The sequence below is a fragment of the Chanos chanos genome, chromosome 16, assembly GCF_902362185.1.
Source record: "Chanos chanos chromosome 16, fChaCha1.1, whole genome shotgun sequence".
Classification (NCBI taxonomy): Eukaryota; Metazoa; Chordata; class Actinopteri; order Gonorynchiformes; family Chanidae; genus Chanos; species Chanos chanos.
In genome coordinates, this window is record NC_044510.1 from 561,230 (window position 1) to 586,058 (window position 24,829).

General features: G+C 43.6%; 3 protein-coding genes across 3 annotated transcripts in view; 2 read left to right on the forward strand and 1 right to left on the reverse strand.

Moving 5' to 3' along the window:
• Nucleotides 1-1,103: 1,103 nt before the first annotated feature.
• Nucleotides 1,104-10,791, forward strand: ppp2cab (protein phosphatase 2 catalytic subunit alpha b). Its single transcript, XM_030794099.1, has 7 exons — nt 1,104-1,419; nt 6,763-6,972; nt 7,092-7,265; nt 7,515-7,604; nt 8,072-8,233; nt 9,715-9,833; nt 9,929-10,791. Exons 1-7 carry the CDS (start codon nt 1,318-1,320, stop codon nt 9,999-10,001), a joined length of 930 nt encoding a protein of 309 aa, XP_030649959.1. The 5' UTR covers nt 1,104-1,317; the 3' UTR covers nt 10,002-10,791.
• Nucleotides 10,792-14,095: 3,304 nt separating this feature from the next.
• On the forward strand, nt 14,096-21,104 carry skp1 (S-phase kinase-associated protein 1). The gene is made up of 6 exons (XM_030793439.1): nt 14,096-14,184; nt 15,141-15,237; nt 15,402-15,475; nt 17,197-17,340; nt 20,187-20,327; nt 20,433-21,104. The coding sequence occupies exons 2-6, from the start codon at nt 15,141-15,143 to the stop codon at nt 20,466-20,468; spliced, it is 492 nt and encodes a 163-aa protein (XP_030649299.1). The 5' UTR covers nt 14,096-14,184; the 3' UTR covers nt 20,469-21,104.
• A 2,049-nt stretch (nt 21,105-23,153) lies between these two features.
• Nucleotides 23,154-24,829, reverse strand: part of tcf7 (transcription factor 7) — a 48,015-nt gene continuing 46,339 nt past the window's right edge. The window contains exon 11 of the mRNA XM_030793539.1: nt 23,154-23,176. Within this exon, the coding sequence (XP_030649399.1) occupies nt 23,154-23,176 (23 nt within the window). The remainder of the gene's footprint in view (nt 23,177-24,829) is intronic.

Genomic DNA, 24,829 nt, shown 5'->3' on the forward strand with positions numbered 1-24,829 from the left:
TGCAGTTATGTTTAATGTTGCTCTTATGCTTCTGTATGAGCTGATTGCAACCAATAAAACCACCCGGTCCCTACTTATGAAAATCAGCACACTGATACATGGTCATATCAGTACGAGACACAGAAATGTTTGGACCTACATGTAAATGCCACCACCAGTCTTAAAGCGGAGCTTTCCAGGGAAAGGTATCTGAAATAAAATAAGTCACAGTGATTTTAGTGATTGTAAACTTAATGGGAAGATCGTGGTTCCATGAAGCTTCAGGAAACCAAGTTTTGAACATGGATTAACCAATGACACTCACATTCTATAACATTTTTGTGTTTTGTCAGCAATTCTACTCTGATGTACTTCCCCCCGTTTTTAAAAGAATAGGAACAGGAGTTTGACACAGAGTTTGTATTCTTGAACTTAAATATTTTTTTAATGACTAATTTTTTTATGTAGTACAAGATTGTACTTTTATCATGCACACATAAATCCAGTACTTATGCTTTAGATGTTAAATTATGTCAAATTATTCTGTATATTGCAATCTGTATAATACCTATATTTTATATTTTGCTAAATCAAGTCAGAGACAAACAAACACGTTAAGAAAAAACAAATGAATAATCTAGGCCAGCGCCAGCATAGCGTAAGAAATGGTAGAGATTTAATTCAATATCAAATTACTTAGATCTGAAAGATGTGAAGATCTGAAATGTGAACGGTCTGTAAATGATTTAATAAGGATAACATTGTGTTTACTTCCGTATTAACGCTACTCTAAGCGGTGCAGTTTGAATAAAATTATTCTAGGCATTCCATTTTTTCTATAAAGCGAGAAAAAACAGAAGGAAACGATTAAGAAAATGCGCTCGTCTTAGTAACAGCATAATCTTATGAGGGGGCCGTTAAAGATAATTAAGGTGATGGTTTGCATTCGCTCCCCACAACCGAGAATTCTGTCACTGCAGCACTGCAGTGGACCGCTGTTTCTGACAAATCAAACATCGTTACAGTGAAGACCAATGATGAAGGGAGGCTTGCTCTGTGTGACCAATAAGACCGCAGTTTCTACAAGGTTGTCGTTCCATCGGTGAAAACCGGATTGTAGCTCAGGGTGGGACTGACGTCTTCGTGTTTCCTCGTCCGATTTCCCCTTTCATTTAGTTATCAGTCGTATCTTGGAGCCCGAGACTTATGAGTCCACAACAATAATTGATTTAAACAGGACTGGTGTTTCAGAAAACAGGGAGGGGAATTTATATCTATTAGAGAACTTGCATGAAAAATCGTCAGTGATTTAAACATTTGAAAACAACAGAGCCAGAAATGGACGAAAAGGCGTTTACAAAGGAACTTGATCAGTGGATCGAACAACTCAATGAATGCAAGCAGCTTTCAGAAAGTCAAGTTAAAACACTCTGTGAAAAGGTACGTACATTAAATATGAACATAAATTGTTCACGACAACGCCACCGCTTTACCAGAGTAAAATGTACTATGATAATGGATGTTACTCGAGGCTTCGTGGAGCTAACCCGCTAGCTCACAAGAACGGTCCGCTCCAAGCTAACTAACAGGCTAAAGGAGCAATTTTAAGATGGCGGAGTGAGTTTGCACTGCATTACTTCTTAAGAAAGGATTAATTGGCCTTTTGAAGCGATCGGAAAATATAACCCAGAGAATATTTGACTAATGTTTGTTCCAGTTCTTATCGTTTTCATCTTAGTTGATATTCTCGCGACGTAGCCGCGAGCGAGAGTTGAAGTGAAATAGCTGCCAAGCTAAGTTGGTGCAAGATAAAACGTCAAATTAGCAGTCCGTTAGCATAGCCAACCTTAGCGAGGCAGCTAAGCTAAACAGGTTAGCTAATTACAAGGCTAATATGCTAGGAAGGAGTAGTGCTAAAGTCTAAGTTAGCGATAGAATGACGAGACCATTGCATTTTATAATGTATGGCTATTAAATGTAGAAACTGCAGTTGTGGACATGCGGTATGATTGTCTTTAATACAATCGTGTTGCTCTTTTTGTTTAAAAAGAAAATACAGTCCACTGTAAGATATTTATAGCGCTCCGACAGAGCTCCGTTGTTGAATCTGAACCCAGCAAGTTCTTAAAATGGCGCCGACTTTTACGCCATCTCCCTCTTTGATTCATAAATGGGGTTTCATAAATTGGGTTTGGTAATTTGTAAGTTACATTTTGGGGTACAAGATACACATGGAGTAACAGTCAATTAGCAACGAGACGAACACCATAACTGATTTTCTGTTTTAACCGTCTCTAGTAGCGTGCATATGTAGGTTAGCTATTTTAAGTACTGGTTTGTAAGCGTGAAATGGCAATGGAGCGAGCCAATGTGAGCATTATTAAAATACGTTATTAAAAAAAACGAGGCCTTAACAAAACAAGCCGGCATTATTTAAAAGCATATATTGTGGAACTGTGTTTGAAGTTTATTTTTCCTTTTAATACATTCGACCGGCGTTGTGCCCGGCTAACTGTACCGATTCCTGCTGTTTGTTCATGCACGTCCAGTGGTGCTCTTGGCTGTGATGGATGGCGAAGTCATATTTCTGGTTGTCTGGTTTTGCCAGCTGCTCTAGAGTAATGAACTGGTAAAACGTCATCCGATTTACAGATTTACGTTCTACTACAGCAGCCGTGTATCAAGAGTCACTTGGACGGAAACGCAAGTAGGTCAGACACTGACCCGTTAGGGCACCGGCTCAGGCCCAAGAAGGGATTTACAGGCTTTTCAAATCCAATGCGTGTTATTGTCCGACAAAACGAAAAAGATCGGACCTGTGTCGACTGTAATTCTAGGGCAGTGATTTTTTTCCTCCTAACATCGCAGTATAACAGCTCCTCGAAACCTGAAATCGAGCAGCCAGAAGCTCGGGTAACTTCACAAACCGATATTTGAGTAAAACCTACATATGCTGTCGTGAAAAAAAATGTTATGAAGCTCTCTACTTAGTAAACCGTTTTAAAACAAGACACAGGACACTGTTCACTCGATGGATTGTCGCTGCTGGGCTAATGGAAAATGGACAACGTTCACATGTGCTGAACCCGAAGTATCCAGCTCCACAATATTTGCAATGTAGTGAAATATGTTCTCCGTCACATAACACTCACCATGTCCCATCGGCTGTATAGTGAAATCATATATGCAAGTAAATGATGACTTATGTCTTTTTTTCGTCTAGCCTAAAGGTTTAATCGGGTGAATGTATGAACTGGAGTGAGTTCTTACTGAGGTTGAGTATTACTGTAGACCACCTGTTTTCCAACCTGGAACCAAGTGCAAATTTATCTTTGGTAATACATAAATTACATTTGGAATTTGGGGATGAGTGTTGATCATCTGAGCTGTGCAGACTAATTTATGGAAAATTAAGTGGTGGTTTGTAGAATTTGGCGACCTGTAAAATTCATAGCCTAATATTTCACGAACCTATGGAATTATAGCCGGTGGAGGGGGTGTTAACATTCCTGTCTTGATGGTGTAAGGGCTTAGCTGTATTTCTGTTTTCAGGAATTGCTGTACCTAGTAAGATGGTGGACCATTCTGTAGTTCAATATCACTCCAGATTCTAACGTCTGCCACAGGCCAAATGTCCGAATGCCCCAGACCGTAGTGTGTGTGTTTGTGTGTTTTAAACTACATTCTCTACAAATCACTGTTCGGCTTTACAAGCCCTTATCCCCTCTTTTAGTTCAAGTGTTTTTCCACACATCTGTACTAGCCACTCGTGTAACAACCATTATCCACACTGCAGTCAACTACTCTACTTACCATTTCTATACAGCGACGCTGTTCTGCTACACCTTCCCCTCTACTGCTCCATCCATTACCTCATCCCTCCATCCAGTCTTTCATCTCTCCATCCTTCTGTCTTCCCTTTCATTCCCTTTCATACTCCTCCATCTTGTCTTCTTGTTTATCTTTTCAACCACCACTATTCACAAGTAAACCTAGTATTACAAACAGTACTACTGCTACAGTTGATGTATTTCTCAACCAGAAAACTACCACATTATGTTTTCTGTTGTTCTAGCTGGCCCCTCAGTACAGACAGAGAGGTTTGTGAGGGCCAGAGAAAACACAGGCAGTGCAGTATGCAGATGTGAACATGGGCTGTGAATATGCCTGATGTATTTAGTGAATAGCTCAGTGTTGGATGCGATTGATTCTGTGCTGCATCTCCATAGAGGAGCTGTGCTCGCTGACTCACCCTTCAGTGGCTCAGAGCTGCTGTTTTTGGATTTGCGAGAGAGCGCGCTCTGTGTGCTGTTTTTAGCTGTACGCCCCCCTCTCAGGCCCAGTTTTTACAGGAAGACCCTGTTTGTGTCATTGGTAGAAGAAAGTGATCGAGTTAAGCCGAGCTGAATCAACCCTTTTGCCTTTACCTTTACAAAGGTCAGGTTGTTGCAGTCACAGTAAATATGATGTCATTTTCGCCCTCCCTAAGCAGTATTTACTCAGAGAAAATGTGAGGACGGGCATTGTTATCTGTCTTTTACGCCTCCAGTTGGAATGTCTAATTATCGATGACCTCACCAGGCTCCTCCCCGTACGCTGGTTTCCTCGGGCTGCTTCAGTGACGCAAGCTCAGGCTTTTCCTACACAGAGAGACCAAGTCACAGGCTTTTTTTATGTCATGACCTATGTTGCTCAGTGGCTGACATGCTTGGAAAGAGCCACCTTAACTGCTCAGGCTGGTGCCTTTGCCAGACACGTCCGTTTTAAAGGCGTTTGTTTGGCACACTCTAATGCTCCATCATGCACAACTGTAACGGGTTTTCAGTCAACTTGCACAAGTGTTTGAAGTTCTAAAGTGTCAAATAGATGTGTTTTGTTTTTGATGACCGTTGTCTTGGATCAGTGTTTGAGTGCATAATACAGTACCATCTGGTCTTATCGTGTGAAGAAAAAGTGGTTTTAGGAGTGCATTCTCACATTTGGCTCCAATACAATGTTTTCTTCCCCGTAAAAAAAACAGGAACACAACGTTTGTGATCTATTTTTTCAGTAGACAAACATTTAGCAGTGTGGACATTGTAAAATGCAGTGATTGTGCTTACATATTAGGAATAGTTCTATTTTTTTAACCCCGTGACTAATGGTGCGATAAATGTTGTTAGTGCCGCAAGAAACTTATATATAGTTTTGATTAGAACAAAGAGCTCTTATGTTAAGAAAAATACAGAGAAGTAAAAATGTAGGCGCACTACCAAGGCCAGGTTTGAGTTATGAACAGCCTAAATATGAAAAGGAGTGAATGTGTGTGTTAGTGTTATGAATGTAATAAATTGTTTGGTTGCGGTCGGCCTGGTGTCAGGATAAAACCGTTATTTACATGTACAGGAGTGTCCAGCTCCTCCTCTGCTCCTCCTCTGCTCCCCTGGAGCACCCACACCAGCAGCTTCAACCAGCAGAAACATGTACGGAGTGTTCTCAGAGTGTTACACTTAGAGGCTTTGTCAGAAACACCAGAGCTACACTCTGTGTTTACTGCAAAGACTGGTCCTGTCGTCTACATAGCCTGCAAACCTCAGATATGGACTCTCCTATGTAACTACTTTAGGCAGCTGGTGCCCTTTACATGTCAGTGGGCTAAAACAATAACACTTTGAAACTAGAAAAGAGTGGCTGGTAAGTTTCAGTGTGCTTTAGTTTCTGGCCGTGCTCTCTCTGAAACGACTCTTGGTACGCGCACTAGAACGTCTGGTCGCTGAGGTTAGACTGTGCTCAGGTTACTACCCTCGTAACTTTGTCTGGATTGGCTTCATCGTGTTGAGTCAGCCCTTTGTTTCATCTGCTCACATGCTTTCTTCTGGTCCTTTGATGTCAATGGAAATCTATGCAACTCAACACAGTTCATCTTCGGGCCTGTTGATGACCCACTTGTGTTAGGTTGCGTGACACTGTGACCTACTTCTTATGTTAAACAAGCAGGTAGTGGTGGATCCAGTGGTACCGTTAGGACATGGTCAGTTTTATAGCGCACTGTCCTGCATGGCTTTAGCGACATGTGGAACAGCACTGTTTTGTCTTTATTTAGGTCCCCACATTAGTCTAGTCCTGTCTTACTCTCAGCAAGTCTCCCTCCCACCCTCTCCCTCGGCCTGTCTGTCTCTCCTGCTGTCTGTCTCTCGACCCCTTTCTTTCTCCTCATTTGCCAGTGCCGCTCCTCTAAGCCCTTTCTGGCCCGGAGATCCAATCTTCCTCGTGACCTCCTAAGACCAGCTGCCTACCAGCAGACCAACTGCTGTCCATTACGTGGTATTTGTGCTTTAGAATCTCTTTACGGGCACGCCGGGGACATTCAAGCCTGACACTGCTCGCATTTTTTACCATAGGTTTCTGTGATCACCCCTCTTTGCAGCAGCATGTCTGTGCTGAGGCTGAGACCCAGTGCACATCCCAGTCAGACACTGCTTTCTGGTCATCGTGTGAAAGTTAAACACAGTCAGGTGACATGTACGGGTGGAAACTCTGTTGTGGCAACAGACAGTAGAGTACAGTCACACGAGATAGACTCGCGCAAGAAGATCTCCCTCCTCTTCTATTCTCCTCTGTCTGTGCTCTGTGTTTTTATTTAAGATTCATTTTTTTATGTGTCTATTTGATCGATTTTTGAATTGCTTGTCAAGCATATGTCTTTGCCAAGTGCATCCGATAAAATGGCCGCTGGGGTGGAAGTGCGTAAGCCACATGCTTAATTGTTCAACACTCTGCACTTGTGCTGCCCCTGTCCAATAGGCTAAAGAGATCCTGACCAAGGAGTCCAACGTGCAGGATGTGCGATGCCCAGTCACCGTCTGTGGAGACGTCCACGGCCAGTTTCACGATCTTATGGAGCTGTTCAGAATCGGAGGGAAGTCGCCAGACACAAACTACCTTTTCATGGGAGACTACGTGGACCGAGGCTATTACTCTGTGGAAACTGTCACGCTGCTTGTAGCTCTTAAGGTAATTTGTTTATTGCATCTACACTGTTTTGTTAGTTTGACTTGTTCCCTCAGGCATGGTTTCCTCTGTCCTGTGTTGCTGATTGGTCACTTCCTGTGTACGGTGTCCACCAATTGCAGGTTAGGTACCGTGAACGCATCACAGTCCTGAGGGGGAACCACGAGAGCAGACAGATCACACAGGTCTATGGCTTCTATGACGAGTGCCTACGCAAATACGGCAATGCAAACGTTTGGAAATACTTCACAGACCTGTTCGATTACCTTCCCCTCACTGCCTTGGTAGACGGCCAGGTGGGTGTTTGACTCCCTCAAAGCCTCATGCTCTAATGTAAACGCTGGTCCAGCAGCCTGGCAGACTGTGATGGTCATGTTCATGAGCAATGCAGTGATGGATTGAATGGTTTTATGTCTGTATAATACATAGATGGATTGGTGTATGTTTGTGTGTGTGTGTGTGTAGTTGTGTACCTGAGTATGGTGTAGATGGATTGAATGTTTGCAGTCTGTGTGTGAGTAATGGTCATGTGCTCCTCTGTTCAGATCTTCTGTCTTCATGGAGGCCTGTCACCGTCCATAGACACACTGGATCACATCCGGGCGCTGGACCGTTTACAGGAAGTTCCTCACGAGGTTGGTTTGATGCCCAGCTGGGCCTGCAGCCGACATGCAGGAGCAGTGGAGCTCATTGGTTAGGGTTAATCCTCACGCGGCTGGGGCAGGTGTGTTTGCGGTCAGGTCACCTGCCAGAGTAAATCAGAGCGCGAGTTCATTGAACAGCGAAGAGTGAACTGAGAGTTGACTGAGTTCAGTGAACAGCTCCAGGTAAAGCACAAATATATCCTGACAGAGAGAGGTGGCGGAGTCAACGAAGTGCTAGTTTAAGTCACACACTGTTGGAGACCTTGACCGTGTGCTCGCGATATGTTTGTTGACACAGGGTTTGTATGACACATTTGAGAGTGAGTCCTTTGGTAGGTTGTTTGGTCACAGGACCTGGGAATATCTGGGTCAAAGCCAAATGACTAATGTACAGATTAGAGTGTATTTAGTGCCCTTGTTAATGGATGAGTGGTTAATTGAGTTTGTCTTCCTCACAGGGACCTATGTGTGACTTACTGTGGTCAGACCCTGATGACCGTGGAGGATGGGGAATTTCCCCCAGGGGTGCTGGATACACCTTTGGGCAGGACATATCTGAAACATTCAACCATGCCAACGGCCTTACCCTGGTGTCCAGAGCTCACCAGCTGGTTATGGAGGTAAGGCCCTGCTGCCCAGACGCGGCATATGGTCAGAGAGGCGATAAAACCAGCCACTGTCCAAACCTGAACCCACCAGAGATTCACATCCCGTTGTCAGCTGTGTACGACTGACTCTGCATTCCTCAGTGGGCAGATTCACTCTGCCCTACTGTAGATGCCACAATGGTCAGCAGGTTTTTGTCTGGTTTTGGCGTAATTAGTGGTAATGGTCAGGAGGTTTTTGTCTGGTTTTGGCGTAATTAGTGGTAATGGTCAGGAGGTTTTTGTCTGGTTTTGGCGTAATTAGTGGTAATGGTCAGGAGGTTTTTGTCTGGTTTTGGCGTAATTAGTGGTAATGGTCAGGAGGTTTTTGTCTGGTTTTGGCGTAATTAGTGGTAATGGTCAGGAGGTTTTTGTCTGGTTTTGATGTGGTTAGTGGTAATGATCAGGAGGTTTTTGTCTGGTTTTGGCGTGGTTAGTGGTAATGGTCAGGAGGTTTTTGTCTGGTTTTGGCGTGGTTAGTGGTTGAGACATGCTGTAATAGTGTATAATGAGACAGATGTGGTGACTGGCTGTGACATGTGGTTCACACGGCTGTCGTGCTGATCAGACAGTCTGAGCGCTGGTTCACTGTATATGGGAATATTATCACGGTGTTTGGAAATATTATTGCACTGGAGTAGACCACTCCCCGCAGGACAGACACGTTGCACCATTAGCTGAAGTTGACCACTGAGCACAGCTTTACTGAGGATACTGACTTGGTGCCTAAACCATGACCACTGAGCACAGCTTTACTGAGGATACGGACCTGGTGCCTAAACCATGACTACTGAGCACAGCTTTACTGAGGATACTGACTTGGTGCCTAAACCATGACCACTGAGCACAGCTTTACTGAGGATACTGACCTGGTGCCTAAACCGTGCCCTGAAACAAACCCAGTGTTGGCAGCTTGTATGTAGAGCTACAGGTTTGACTGGGATGCTCCACACATCCACTGGTCTGCCTGTTAACAAGAGGATGAGGGATGATTCGTCTCACCAAATTACTTTTGTCCCATTTCCTGTGTGTGTGCTCTGTACTACTTTCACACATGCATTGAATTTTTTCTTTTTTTTGTCCATTGTAGCCGCCGGTATTTGCAGTGGCTCTGCCCAGTATTGTGTGTTTAAGGTTTCTGTTCTTTTACCAGTATCTTGGACCCTGGGTAGAAGCACACTACCCATGATGATGAACGTGATTGGTCAATACAAACCAGTACGATTAGCACTGGCTGCATTAAACTCCAGATTGGGTTGGTTCTCTGAGTGATGACAGACTGGCTTTAAGTCCCGTCCTGAAGCACAGGGTGTTTTGAAGGGAGGGTTTCACTTCACAGTGTTATGAATCAAGGCATCATCGTCATGGAAACAGAGCTTCACTGTGAATTTTTAGTAATAGTATATTCATGCATTTTCCTGTTTCCTGACTTCCATCTAACGTGTGTTTATTTGTAGGGTTACAACTGGTGCCATGATCGTAATGTGGTAACGATTTTCAGCGCACCCAACTACTGCTATCGCTGTGGTAACCAGGCAGCTATTATGGAGCTGGATGACACCCTCAAGTACTCTTTGTAAGTGTCTCACACTGTGTGGATCTACCAAGATGAATGTGGAAAGTTCATAGATTTTTTTTGAATAACTCTGTGTGTGTGTGTTTCCTCGACAGCCTGCAGTTTGACCCTGCTCCTCGCAGAGGGGAGCCCCACGTGACCCGGCGCACCCCTGATTATTTCCTGTAAACTCTGTACAATGCAGTATTACCACCCTGTAATAACCCAAATTCAGAGTAAAACCAGATGGGAGAGGGATGGGCAACAAATTGGAGAAAAAAAGAAACCTGCAGTTTATCCAGGAACAACAACAACAACAATCTATTTAAGCATCCAGAGGGAAAAGTCTGTGTTCATGGACCAAAAGAAATGTGCCATATTCAAAGGTATCCAGAGACCTCTATCCAAGACCATGACCATGAGAGAGAGAGAAAAAAAACCCAATGATTCCACAGTACTTTCTAGCTCTTGCTTTTGTCCATCTGTTGTTAGATGAATATGAAAATCAAGCTTTGTTATACAATTTCAAATCAACTTACTAAGGTCTGCTGCATGGAACCACCACCTGTTGTTCAGTTTTTGTTTTTTTTTTTCTTTTTTTGTTTGTTTGTTTGTTTCTTTTGGGGTTTTTTTTGGGTGGGATGGGGGTGGGGTTATGAATCTCTCTCTTTGCACTTTTTTATCAGAAAAAAAGAGACATGAGTCAGTTGTCATAAGCAGTTCTGCTCAATGTGTTTTTTTTTTTTTTTTCCCCTTTTTCGGTCAGTGATTTTTATATCCCAGCAACTACTTTACTGCGAGATAATCTTTCCAAAATGAACAAAGATGAAAATAAACTTAAGATATGCCAACTGAGCTGTCTGTGGCAGAGAGGAGGAACATGTGATCATGGGAGTAGTTGTGTGAACTTCTCGTGATGGGGTAAATGTCTGAATGGACAACACCTGTTTGAATAATAAAGCTGAAAGTTACTCCCTGACCTCGTGTGATTAGTTTTTCTGTCCTGAACACCACACCCCAGAATTTCAAGAGAAATATGAATCCCATAAGTGTCCTAAGGAACTGGTGCCTATGTAGCTCAGCTGAAATGGCCTTCAGGCCGCTCCTGTGGTTTGCCCTGGAGATGTGGGAGGCTGAGGAGTGTTCTATGAGTGTTCTGTTTTCTGAAGGGCTCAAGCATGTTATACCTTTCCACGGGCTCTGCACCATGTGTGTATTTGGTCTTGATGTCGTTGCTGTGGAGAGGATCTGGATGAAGATTTCACAGATCTCTCTCCAGTCTGAAACCTGATGAGCAAAACACTGGCACCTGTGTTTAATGGAGGTCTTTGTAGCTTGGTTCTCTTCTCAGAATTAGAAACTATTTAACTGTAAAACAGTATTGAGTGGTGTACTGCCTGACAGACCAGACACTGGTGTTTATACCGAATGAAAGCTAATGTTTTTGGATGCTGGTCTGACCTGATCCGTCACAGATCAGAATTTTTCCTTTGACACCTGCTCAGATCTCCCAAAGGTGACACCAGAGAACTGAGCGTCTAATCTGATAATTAAGCCCCATAAGTGTCTTGAGATGTTGGTGAAGAGCTAAGAAATGTCTTGGGTCCTACAGGCTATGGAGACAAAGCTGATTCCCTGGTTTAGATAATGAGTTACAATCCTGCAGTGTGCTTGGTGCTGACACTACACAGTTAAACATACAGCAGGTCTCAGAGTTCACTGAATTATTATAGAATTCAGTTTCTACACAGCCAAGTCAAGAACAAGCATTGAAAATTACTCAAAAGTAAAAAAGTTTGTTTTGTAGGTCAATGCATTTTCATGTAATGTGTTACCTTTAAACTTGGAAGACACACATTTATATGGTAATTATAAATCAGAACAAATTATATTCAGATAGGTTTCTGCTGCTGCCTTTACCTACGCATGCCATATTACTGGCAATGAGTATTAGTGGGTCCATTATAAATGAATGGAATGTCTTACAAATCAGTTTGTCAAAGAGTATTTAAATTGTCATATAAATGAGTCTTACTGTGAAACAAAGATTAGGTTGTGTCATATTATGGAATGTTGTTCCGTGAACATTACATAAGTGATTACGTTTTGTTCGATTTTCATTTTATAAAAACATTTCTGGATGATCTGTAACTAAAATATTTTGATTTCATTACAGCAATGTTCTGCCTGATGTTACCAAATGGGATCCAGCCCTTTTTAAATAGTGTCATTTTAAAACGACTTTTTTTCCCAATTACAAGGATAGCTAGCATGAAAATCTGCAGGACTGGACATAGGATTCCTTAGTCTTAAGCATAAAACAATGTTTTTCTCCTCTCTCAGAGATAAAGGAGAAATGTGGCATGACCCCCCCCCCCCCCCCCCCCCCCCCCTTAAACCCAGTCACAGTATTAATCAGATGTTTTGCCTGTCTTGGGTTTGTTATGTATACTCTGGTTTACAGGAGCACTCAGCTGAAGTTGCAGCTGTAGTTACAGTAGAGCTTTTCATCAAGTCTTGGGTGGCAACACAGTGAATGACCAACGGCGAGAACAGAGACCATCAGTCCTCTGAATCATCAATGCCAAAAACACAGATCATACTATGATCGTCGATACTCTGATCAAATACAACGTCCTACAGGTTGCAGGGACACAAGCCATGCTGCCAACTGGCTGTCAGCGCCACTCAGACAACTGTAAGGAAACTGCACCGGCACAGCACAGCAGTGACCATGACCCCCAGCCTCCTAAACACAAGAGAAACTTGTAAATATACACAGTGACCTCTAACCAACTGTGCTATCTTATTCAAAGTGATATGACATCAACCTTACTCCTGTTAGAGCGCTTATCATATGACTAAGGCGGTTAGATCACTTATCACATGGCTGTGAAAAGAACAAGAGAGTCAGCGTGAGGCTTTTGATTGGTTCATCCAGCCTCACGCATGTCTGTCCTGTTTCAGGGTTTTCCTGAAGTGAATGAATTGAGGGCGAAGTTGAACAAAAATGTAAACATGTTTCATTCAGATTGTCATGTTGTTTCACAATGTTGGCATGTGTATTAGTCAAAGCCAATGCATACGTATGCAGAGTTGAGCTCTGAATTAAAGAGGAACATTTGTCATTCTGTACAGGAACGTTATCCTCTACTGGAATAGTTATGTTCAACAGTCTTAATTCAGATTTGTAGTGTGAAAAGCGAAACTATAAATTGAGAGCGGAACGCTTTCAAATTAAGTGCTTCGAAACAAGTACTTCAGGCGACTGGACAGTCTGCCGTTTTAATATTGCTTGTGAAACGACTCGTGGTTTGCTTACTTTTCTGTCACCTAATACCAGTCGACCATAACTGAAAATAAATGCTTTCGATTTAATGCAATTCTAAGAACTACTATAATTTCTCCAGAACCGCAGATAATGGACTTGATTTCAGAACTTAGTTTTACGCTTCATACAGGTAGAAATAAGAGGTGAGCTCTCCGTCACTGCACTGTGTTACAATTCAGGAGGGCATCTTACATCGGTCAACCTCTGCCACAGTACGTGACTGAGGCCTGAACTCAGATGACCATCTCCAGCAAACAAATTCAAGCAAACATCGCCTCCCGTCTTTCTCATGTGTAAACAGGTCTTAATATGTACGCACAAATGTTTGTTAAGGGTTATATGCGCCTGACGACAATTTCAACTTCTCACAGCGGCAGCGCAGCGTTGCTAAAATATCGACTGGCTGGTGAAGAGATAAAGAATATCCAGCGTCGTTTGTCATGATACACTGCCACCTAGCGAAAACTAATGACACGATACATTCCAGTGCGTGTCAAGCAGGGAATAATAAATATGTTCAATGGTTGTTGTTTTTTTTTTTTGAAGATTGCCACCTAGTGGTGCATCAATTACTACGGTAAAAAATAATACGGCATTCTATTGTAAATCAATTTCAGAGCTAATAGCCGACATCATGACATTTGAAATGGGTTAATTGTATGTCCATGAGCTGAATGGTACACTTTATTTTACTGGAAGACAAGAAATGTATTTGAGCATGGGTGTAAGACGACGTCTCGTTTCGTATGCTTTAAAATTATGCTCTAAAAACAAAAGCAGTTTTTGAGTTTATTTGAATTCTAAATCGAGAAATTAAACACGCATACACTGTAAATTTTATACTCAGTATGCTTTTAACTTATTCCGGAATTTCGAAAAAAAAAATGCATTTAGACGCAGGCGGCGTCGCGGACTACTTTCCTTAAGCCCTTGCCTGGACAAAGTGATCGCACTGAACATATTGCAGTGTCGCGGCTAAGCTTGGGACGGGCCTTGTTGACGTTTGAGATTTTTTTTTGTAATTGGGCGATTTGAGACACAGTAAGTAAATGATAGTTTAGTCATATCATGTCGTTTGTAATCCACTACATATCAAAAGTAAGCATGCTCGTTTTTACTGTGGTTAGTACGTGAATGTTGTGGTTGCTATGAGAGGTATGTACCTTGCTAATGTTAGCTGCCTTGAGTTACGGCTACAACGGACGGCTAACAAGCTAGGTTAGCTGTTGAGTTCAACTAATGTCTTAAATGGCTAAGCTAACCTGCGATTGCTGCATCACTAGCTATTAGCTTATTTGTTAAGCTTAGTAATAGTGTGTGAGCTAATCGGAGTGTTTGCTACTTCTCCGGCTACATAGCTAAGTTAGCGCTAATATGAGCTAACCTAGATACGAGTGTTGTTATTTAATGGCGTCCTAGTTGTCTTGGCCAGCACGCTCCGGGACATATAATTGTGTTTGTTAGGATTACATTGACACAAATTTTATTAAGAACAAGGTGAGTATAGACAGCGTAATAGGCCAAGTGACTGTGAATCACATAGCTAAACAGTCGGCTAATCCTTTCCGCAATATGCTTCGGCATAATAGGAATCAAAGGAGTGAAAGTGATATATTGGTGAACATTTATCAAAAGAAAAAAGAGATCAAACACCCGGCTTGTTTTGATGGTTTAAAGCGGGAGATATGATCAGCCTTGTTTGAGCGGGATGTTAAAGCAGTCATATTTATGTTAGCCGTAGTTGTAAGCAAATATCGACTAGCTAGAACTGTCAGTCGCTTACTTGACAGAATGGAAAAATAAGGTAATGGCAATTTGTTTTCAAATTAACAGTCTTAATTTCACGTAGATTTTCCTCCAATTAAGCAGCCTGTCTACATTAAAAAGATGTTAATGTGACGGAGTTTAGACTTTGTCCGAGAATAGATGGGACACGTCTTTTTTGTTTCCAGTTTTAGAATTAACAATACTTTATGTGCTGTTTTCGTCTTTCATAGATGCCGACCATTAAATTGCAAAGTTCGGATGGGGAGATGTTTGAAGTGGATGTTGAGATCGCAAAACAGTCAGTGACCATAAAGACGATGTTGGAAGGTGAGTAGCCACCTAAACCTGTGTTGGTGAGGTTTGTGCCGTTGTCGTAGCACCCGATAGCTGATATCGCAAGATTTACGGCTATCTTTGGGCTCAGTGGTCTAACTGAATGGCTGAGATTTTTGTGTGTTAGAGGCGATGTTGATCATTACCTGTTTGTACAGATTTAGGCATGGACGACGAGGGAGATGACGACCCCGTGCCCCTTCCTAATGTTAACGCAGCCATACTTAAGAAGGTAAACAGCAACTGATGCATGGTTTTATGTGTGGTTGTGTGAAAGCAGAATTTCTGTGAAGATTTCTGAATACCAGGTTTGAATAAGATATTCTGGTTAAGTATGTATATTCCATGACTTAAGTATTCAAAGCAGCATGCCTTACCTACACCTTCAGGAGCACCCCCCCCCCTCACCTAAATGTATTCAGTGAGATTAGAGCAGTTTAGTAGGCTGTGTATCAGTGGAGTGGAGTGTTAGGGTGAATGTGTGTGTTATAGTGTGGTGTTAGGGTGAGTGTGTGTGTTATAGTGTGGTGTTAGGGTGAGTGTGTGTGTTATAGTGTGGTGTTAGTTTTCAGGGGACTGTGTGTGTTATAGTGTTAGGGTTCAGGGGAATGTGTGTGTTATAGTGTTAGTGTTAGGGTTCAGGGGACTGTGTGTGTTATAGTGTTAGTGTTAGTTTTCAGGGGACTGTGTGTGTTATAGTGTTAGGGTTCAGGGGACTGTGTGTGTTATAGTGTTAGTGTTAGTTTTCAGGGGACTGTGTGTGTTATAGTGTTAGGGTTCAGGGGACTGTGTGTGTTATAGTGTTAGTGTTAGTTTTCAGGGGACTGTGTGTGTTATAGTGTTGGTGTTAGGGTTCAGGGGAATGTGTGTGTTATAGTGTGGTGTTAGTTTTCAGGGGACTGTGTGTGTTATAGTGTTAGTGTTAGTTTTCAGGGGAATGTGTGTGTTATAGTGTGGTGTTAGTTTTCAGGGGACTGTGTGTGTTATAGTGTTAGGGTTCAGGGGTCTGTGTGTGTTATAGTGTTAGTGTTACAGTTCAGGTGAATGTGTGTGTTATAGTGTGGTGTTAGTTTTCAGGGGAGTGTGTGTGTTATAGTGTTAGTGTTACAGTTCAGGGGAATGTGTGTGTTAGTGTTAGTGTTAGGGTTAAGTGGAATGTGTGTGTTATAGTGTGGTGTTAGTTTTCAGGGGACTGTGTGTGTTATAGTGTTAGTGTTAGTTTTCAGGGGACTGTGTGTGTTATGGTGTTAGTGTTAGGGTTCAGGGGACTGTGTGTGTTATAGTGTGGTGTTATATTTCAGGGGACTGTGTGTGTTATAGTGTTAGTGTTAGTTTTCAGGGGACTGTGTGTGTTAGTGTTAGTTTTCAGGGGACTGTGTGTGTTATAGTGTTAGGGTTCAGGGGACTGTGTGTGTTATAGTGTTAGTGTTAGTTTTCAGGGGACTGTGTGTGTTATAGTGTTAGTGTTAGGGTTCAGGGGACTGTGTGTGTTATAGTGTTAGTGTTAGTTTTCAGGGGACTGTGTGTGTTATAGTGTTAGTGTTACAGTTCAGGGGAATGTGTGTGTTATAGTGTGGTGTTAGATTTCAGGGGAATGTGTGTGTTAGTGTTAGTGTTAGGGTTCAGGGGAATGTGTGTGTTATAGTGTTAGTGTTAGGGTTCAGGGGAATGTGTGTGTAACAGTGCTATTCTGTTTCTTGTTTCTTTGATGGTTGACTAGCAATGTGAATAACCTGGTCACTGTATGTTTGTGTCATCACCCTGGAGCTCTTATGCCCAGTGAGCATGTCTAAGAGCCTGGTTGACAGAGTAAAATGTCACTGTTGACCTGGATTGTCCTATATTTGACCCCTGCCCTGATGGACACATAGATAGTCACCTGTCTCTCATTTGTGGCCAGTCTTTGCTGTGAATGGGGAAGCCATAGCTGAGTGGTTCCTTGTTTTTTGCCAGGTGATTCAGTGGTGCACCCACCACAAAGATGACCCCCCTCCTCCCGAGGATGACGAGAACAAGGAGAAGAGGACAGATGACATCCCAGTCTGGGATCAGGAGTTCCTCAAAGTGGACCAGGGCACGCTCTTTGAACTCATCCTGGTCTGTATAGAGAACCAGTTTAATGGTGATAGTGGTTTAATAAGGCAGAGAATGGGGCTGAGGTGTCTGAGTGAGAGAACCTCACCCCACACTGCTCACATCAGCCTGTGACACACACCCAGTAACACACACTCACCCAGTAACACAGAGCACCAGTAACACACACTCACCCAGTAACACAGAGCACCAGTAACACACACTCACCCAGTAACACACAGAGCACCAGTAACACACACTCACCCACCCAGTAACACAGAGCACCAGTAACACACACTCACCCACCCAGTAACACAGAGCACCAGTAACACACACTCACCCAGTAACACAGAGCACCAGTAACACACACTCACCCAGTAACACAGAGCACCAGTAACACACACTCACCCAGTAACACAGAGCACCAGTAACACACACTCACCCAGTAACACAGAGCACCAGTAACACACACTCACCCAGTAACACACACTCACCCAGTAACACAGAGCACCAGTAACACACACTCACCCAGTAACACAGAGCACCAGTAACACACACTCACCCAGTTACACAGAGCACCAGTAACACACACTCACCCAGTAACACAGAGCACCAGTAACACACACTCACCCAGTAACACAGAGCACCAGTAACACACACTCACCCAGTAACACAGAGCACCAGTAACACACACTCACCCAGTAACACAGAGCACCAGTAACACACACTCACCCAGTAACACAGAGCACCAGTAACACACACTCACCCAGTTACACAGAGCACCAGTAACACACACTCACCCAGTAACACAGAGCACCAGTAACACACACCACTCACCCAGTAACACAGAGCACCAGTAACACACACTCACCCAGTAACACAGAGCACCAGTAACACACACTCACCCAGTTAACACAGAGCACCAGTAACACACACTCACCCAGTAACACAGAGCACCAGTAACACACACTCACCCAGTAACACAGAGCACCAGTAACACACACTCACCCAGTTACACAGAGCACCAGTAACACACACTCACCCAGTAACACAGAGCACCAGTAACACACACACACTCACCCAGTAACACAGAGCACCAGTAACACACACTCACCCAGTAACACAGAGCACCAGTAACACACACTCACCCAGTAACACAGAGCACAGTAACACACACACACTCACCCAGTAACACAGAGCACCAGTAACACACACTCACCCAGTAACACACACTCACCCAGTAACACAGAGCACCAGTAACACACACTCACCCAGTTACACAGAGCACCAGTAACACACACTCACCCAGTAACACAGAGCACCAGTAACACACACTCACCCAGTAACACAGAGCACCAGTAACACACACTCACCCAGTAACACAGAGCACCAGTAACACACACTCACCCAGTAACACAGAGCACCAGTAACACACACTCACCCAGTAACACAGAGCACCAGTAACACACACTCACCCAGTAACACACACTCACCCCAGTAACACAGAGCACCCAATAACACACACTCACCCAGTAACACACACTCACCCAGTAACACAGAGCACCAGTAGAGCACCAGTAACACACACTCACCCAGTAACACAGAGCACCAGTAACACACACTCACCCAGTAACACAGAGCACCAGTAACACACACTCACCCAGTAACACACAAGCACCCAGTAACACACACTCACCCAGTAACACACACTCACCCAGTAACACACACTCACCCAGTAACATAGAGCACCAGTAACACACACTCACCCAGTAACACAGAGCACCAGTAACACACACTCACCCAGTAACACAGAGCACCAGTAACACACACTCACCCAGTTACACAGAGCACCAATAACACACACTCACCCAGTTAACACAGCTCACCAGTAACACACACTCACCCAGTAACACAGAGCACCAGTAACACACACTCACCCAGTAACACAGAGCACCAGTAACACACACTCACCCAGTAACACACACTCACCAGTAACACACACTCACCCAGTAACACAGAGCACCAATAACACACACTCACCCAGTTACACAGAGCACCAGTAACACACACTCACCCAGTAACACAGAGCACCAGTAACACACACTCACCCAGTTACACAGAGCACCAATAACACACACTCACCCAGTTACACAGAGCACCAGTAACACACACTCACCCAGTAACACACACTCACCCAGTAACACAGAGCACCAGTAACACACACTCACCCAGTAACACAGAGCACCAGTAACACACACTCACCCAGTTACACAGAGCACCAATAACACACACTCACCCAGTAACACACACTCACCCAGTTACACAGAGCACCAATAACACACACTCACCCAGTAACACACACTCACCCAGTAACACACACTCACCCAGTAACACACACTCACCCAGTAACACAGAGCACCAGTAACACACTCACCCAGTAGGATAAACAGTAACACACACACACACCCACCCACCCAGTAACACAGAGTACCAATAACACATACTCAACCAGTAACCCACTCAGTGTGCATGTTATGTGTGTTTGTGGGAGTCCTGTAGTCAGTTAGTCCTGTCGAGTAAAAACGCTGTGTTCCCTTAGTGTTGGGTGTCTTCTCAGTGAAACAGAAATGACACAGAAAGATGATAATCTTTAATAGTTGACCTAAAATGACACCCTCGTGAGGAGTGGCTCTTGTTGTTGTCTGATGGTGCTGTGGCTGAGAGTGTCTCTCTCACAGGCAGTCAGCATCGCCCAGCTCACTGTCAGTGTGTCCTCTTTGACACACACTTGTTTACACGGCATGTGCACTGGAGCGTCCTTCAGATTATTCACAGTGGGCTCCTTTTCATCTCGGCTTTGTCCCTCTCAGGCCGCTAACTATCTGGACATCAAAGGACTGCTGGATGTCACCTGCAAGACGGTCGCCAACATGATCAAAGGCAAAACTCCAGAGGAGATCAGGAAGACTTTTAACATCAAAAATGATTTCACAGAGGAAGAGGAAGCCCAGGTATCACTTCATACAACTTTTGTTTTTTTTTTTCCCTTTCGGGGAAGCTTGTGTCGTTGGGTGTGTGTGATTTTACCCTAAACGCGCCCTGTGTGTTTTCTCTAGGTACGCAAGGAGAACCAGTGGTGTGAAGAGAAGTGAGGGGAGTCCTGCCAACACTAACACACTTCAGGATCACTCCCAGTCCTGGTTGCACTGCGCTGTTCATTCTTGTTGATATTCACCGTAGACAAATAGTGACGACCCTCGTGTATTCATGGCATGATCATTTCCATTTGCCTGCTCTTTGTCCTCTTTTTTTTACAACCTTAACTTCTCTTTCTCTAGCCCTCCCGATTGAAAGATCTACACCTCTTTCACACATAGTGGCCACTTTCTCCTGGTCTCAAGTTGTTTTGGACTGCCTGCATTTTTTTTTTTTTTTTTTTTTTACTATACATTTTATTCTTTGGAGTCAACTGAGTGGATTCTTTCTCTTAAGAAATGACAGCTTGATACAGATTTTATAATTGCAGCCTCCTGACTGTGTTCATATATGTCACATTAATAAATAAAAAAGACAGTAGGAAATGTGAAGGTTGAATAATTGTTAGTAACATGTCCTGTGGACTGGAAGTTCTTTAAAATAAGTTTTTTTTTTTTTTTTCATGCAGTTGGAATTATTTTCTTTGCCCACTGTTGTACTGTTGGTTTGGACATGTTTTGCAGTTCTGCTCAAAAGATAACATTTAGAATTATCATTGATTAAATTCCGAAAATAAAAGCAAATTAAAAGTGTGGCCTGATTTGTCAGGTGTCTCCTTTTCAGGCATATTTTCTGTGTCTTGGTTTAGCAGTTTTCAGGCATAATTTCTGTCTTGGTTTAGCTGTTTGCCATTTCACTTGCTGTAACACAACGTTGAACGCAGATGCCCAGTGTAGACTCTGATTGTTCAAATGACATGAAGTTGAACCATGGGCTCATCAGAGACATGCGTATAGGGAAGATCCCTCTTTTTGAAGCAGCTCATCAGAGACATGCGTGTAGGGAAGATCCCTCTTTTTAAAGCAGCTCATCAGAGACATGCGTATAGGGAAGATCCCTCTTTTTAAAGCAGCTCATCAGAGACATGCGTATAGGGAAGATCCCTCTTTTTAAAGCAGCTCATCAGAGACATGCGTATAGGGAAGATCCCTCTTTTTAAAGCAGCTCATCAGAGACATGCGTATAGGGAAGATCCCTCTTTTTAAAGCAGCTCGTCAGAGACATGCGTGTAGGGAAGATCCTCTTTTGGGGATTTGACTTTTTGTTTCAGCATTTCCACAGGGCAGACTTAGGATCTGTTGATCATTTGGGATAATACTCACTTTCCAAACTGACACTTTATACAACTATATACAAATATAGTTACCTCTACACACAAATCCACTGTTGTGCTATCAGGAAGTGTACTCCTGTGGACTTAACATGGCGCTGAAACACAGGTCGGCCTCTGACAACTTGGATGTGAAACAAAGCAAGGAAGACATTATCACAGACTTTAAAAATATTTTAATACATCTAACAAAAAACAGTGAATAGTACACCAAAGGCAAAAATCTCTTCACGTGTATAAAAAGAATTTCTGAGACATTTCACTTGGAATTTAACATTGACATACTGAACATTTTGATACTCAAAAGTTGAACAAGCAAGGGGAGCAGCTTTAAAAGCATCACAGCTCCCTCTAGTGGGCATGGAGTTGACAAGCACAGTAGTCTTGTATGAAGTGAATGAGTGGGGTTGGATCCCCGGGTAGCTAGTAGAAGCATGAATAGCAAAATAAAGCTCTTTCTGTCAGCTGTATGATTGGTACAATTACGCATTACATGCACGCAGTAAGATGAGTTGAGACATCCACACACACACATACACGCACACACACACACTATTTGAGAACTACAAAACATACACAAAAGAAACAACACTTTAGTTTTCAAAAATAACTTGGAAAAAAAACTACATAGGACTAAGAAAACAGCCAAGAATTTTTCATTATTTTTTTTCTCTCTCTCTCTCGCTTTTTTTTTTTTTTTTTTTTTTTTTACATAAAAACATATAAAAGTTTGATTACATTTAGAGATTTCCACATTTATAAAACTTTGATTTACAGCACTGTAAATAGTACCCTTTTGGTCATTTAGAAAAACACTGAGCTACGTTCTGACTGAGTGAGGAGACGGTAAGACTTCTTTCTTTGAAAGCCATTTTTGAGACAACACTAAGACACTAATTCACCTCCAGGGCTAGACAAAATGAACCGTGTTGCATTTAATCACTGCGGTGGAGAGAGTAGACCATATATCATAAGGTATTCAGAAAGTGCCTTGACAAACTGAGGGAAATGAGAACAAGCTCCTTTTATCCAGATTTCTGGGGTGACTGGGCCTCTGGCACTTCTCAGTCTTTAAGCCGTCCGCTTCAGGTGGGGCCTGTCGGTCTTCCGTGTGCTTTCTGTCAGGGGGGGTGGGTGGTAGCGTTCAGCCAGGCGCTGTGGGTCGGGTCGGCCGGGACAGGAGGGGGGCTAATTGGTTTGGGGAAGTGAACAGCCTGGGAAGAGACTGTGGTGTGTTGAGTTGGGTTTCGTTCGGTTGAAGGCGAGAGAGAGTCTGCTGGCTTTGTGCACGGAGACGGACTGGGAACTCTGTTTGATGCTTCAGGATGAGGGCGGGGCTGTGGATGGGGAACGGGGGGGGGACAGGGGGGAGCGGACTGGAGAAGGGGGTGAGTCTATAGCACTTCCATCGGAAGAATGGGGGCTGCCACACCGTCCTCCTTGAAGGTAGCGAATGCACTTCTTTTTCCTCCTAGGAACAGTCAAGAGAGTTATCTGTGAATAAAGCGTGGATGCAAAGTGTCACCAAAATGCATGTCAGTTCAGTACAAAAGCAACAGGCAAGGATAACACGGCTATGCATGTATGGCTTACGCCTGGAGCCCAGTGTACAAGGCCTGTCATATTTCATATAATGCAAAACAGTTATTAATGGCCTGTGTCATACAGTTTTATGGCATATTTATGCCATTTGACATGAGATTCATGTCTCAAAGTAAAAAGGAAACAACAGGAAACTAAACAACCTGATTAAAGCCTGTGAAGGAATAGAGTAATACAGAGTCAAAGACACCATCACATAAACTAAAGGTTGTGCTTTCTAGGGTTTGGACAGATTTTTGCTTTTATGTTCCACACTCAGTAGTCCAGAGCCGTTCCTGTCTAAAACAAGAAAGAACCAAATGTTTTCACCTCGGCGAGAAAAGCATAAATAGACAAACACAAACATACGCAACACTTTAATCCCTCAAATCAAAGAGACCAAGTTTTCACCGGAGAACAGCATGACTCTCTTATGGCCACCGCAAACAGAGGTATGACTCCATGTGACTCAGTATGGAGAGAGAGAGAGAGAGAGAGAGAGGGAGAGAGAGAGAGAGAGAGAGAGAGAGGGAGAGAGAGAGAGAGAGAGAGAGAGAGAGACTCGAGGCATATGCTAGAGAATCCATCATCAAAAGTGCCCTGAGGCCGACCACACACAGAAAAAGAGAAAGAGAAGTTTGAAGGGTGCAGAGAGGAGCAGGCAGGGACAGAATCAAAGGGAGGAGAGGAATAGAGAGGGCGGGGGGGGGGGGGGGGGGGGGGGCAGGATGGGGTTGCTTCTGCTAAACCACAGTCACCTGCTTTGCTCTCACATGACTGACATCACCGGCACCAGGATGTCTCCATGACGTTAGAGCGGGGAGACACAACAGCGAGTAAGACGCGCTCGTCTGATAGCGGCGTTTCATCCTGCCGCGGCCACACGCCTCACAGGGCTTCCTTCAACACTGGCGTCAACACCACTCTGTGTTCCTCAACGCGTTTAAGACGCTGCTGATTCAACAAACCTAAGGTCTCGGTTTCTCCCCTCTCTGCAGTGAGGATAAGGCTGTGCTGACTGCTGGCTGTGTGCTGCATGTGGTTTGTTTAGCTGAGGTGGATTTGGAGACGGACGGAGGAGTTGAAAAGGAAAAGTGTCTCTGTTATGACTGCTGCACATTACGCTCATCTCAAAAGTATTCCCACAGTAAATTACAGCAAATGACACGATATCATGTATAAGAAAACCAACTAATTTCCATATGATACATATCTACAGTCCTACACAACACATCTGTTTCAGATGTCCATCATGTTCAAATGACCCTCACCCTATATTGTAAACATCAGCTGCCTGTTCTTCACAATCCGTATTCATCATCTTTGTGGACAAGAAAAGCTGCTTTTAAAACACAAATGACTGTCATACACCACTACACTGCTGTGGAGGTCTGTAAGGGACTGGGCGGAAACCAGGCCGTCTGGGAGCATCTGCGGAGCCGAGTGGTTAGTGAGACAAGACCATGCAGCGGTGAAGGGCAGACAGGAGGAGAGAGAGAGAGCGGAGAGAGGGTACACACCTGCAGGGGCCACACCAGTCCGTTTGTTGGTTGAGACCGAAGCGAG

What these genes read in the sequence shown, in the direction of transcription:
- ppp2cab (XM_030794099.1), top strand. Translation starts at nt 1,318, where the DNA reads ATGGACGAAAAGGCGTTTACAAAGGAACTTGATCAGTGGATCGAACAA. An exon ending in TACAGGAAGTTCCTCACGAG is followed by an intron (nt 7,605 to 8,071) that starts GTTGGTTTGATG and finishes TCTTCCTCACAG; the next exon opens with GGACCTATGTGTGACTTACT. An exon ending in GACACCCTCAAGTACTCTTT is followed by an intron (nt 9,834 to 9,928) that starts GTAAGTGTCTCA and finishes TTTCCTCGACAG; the next exon opens with CCTGCAGTTTGACCCTGCTC.
- skp1 (XM_030793439.1), top strand. Translation starts at nt 15,141, where the DNA reads ATGCCGACCATTAAATTGCAAAGTTCGGATGGGGAGATGTTTGAAGTG. An exon ending in ACGCAGCCATACTTAAGAAG is followed by an intron (nt 15,476 to 17,196) that starts GTAAACAGCAAC and finishes GTTTTTTGCCAG; the next exon opens with GTGATTCAGTGGTGCACCCA. An exon ending in CGCTCTTTGAACTCATCCTG is followed by an intron (nt 17,341 to 20,186) that starts GTCTGTATAGAG and finishes TGTCCCTCTCAG; the next exon opens with GCCGCTAACTATCTGGACAT.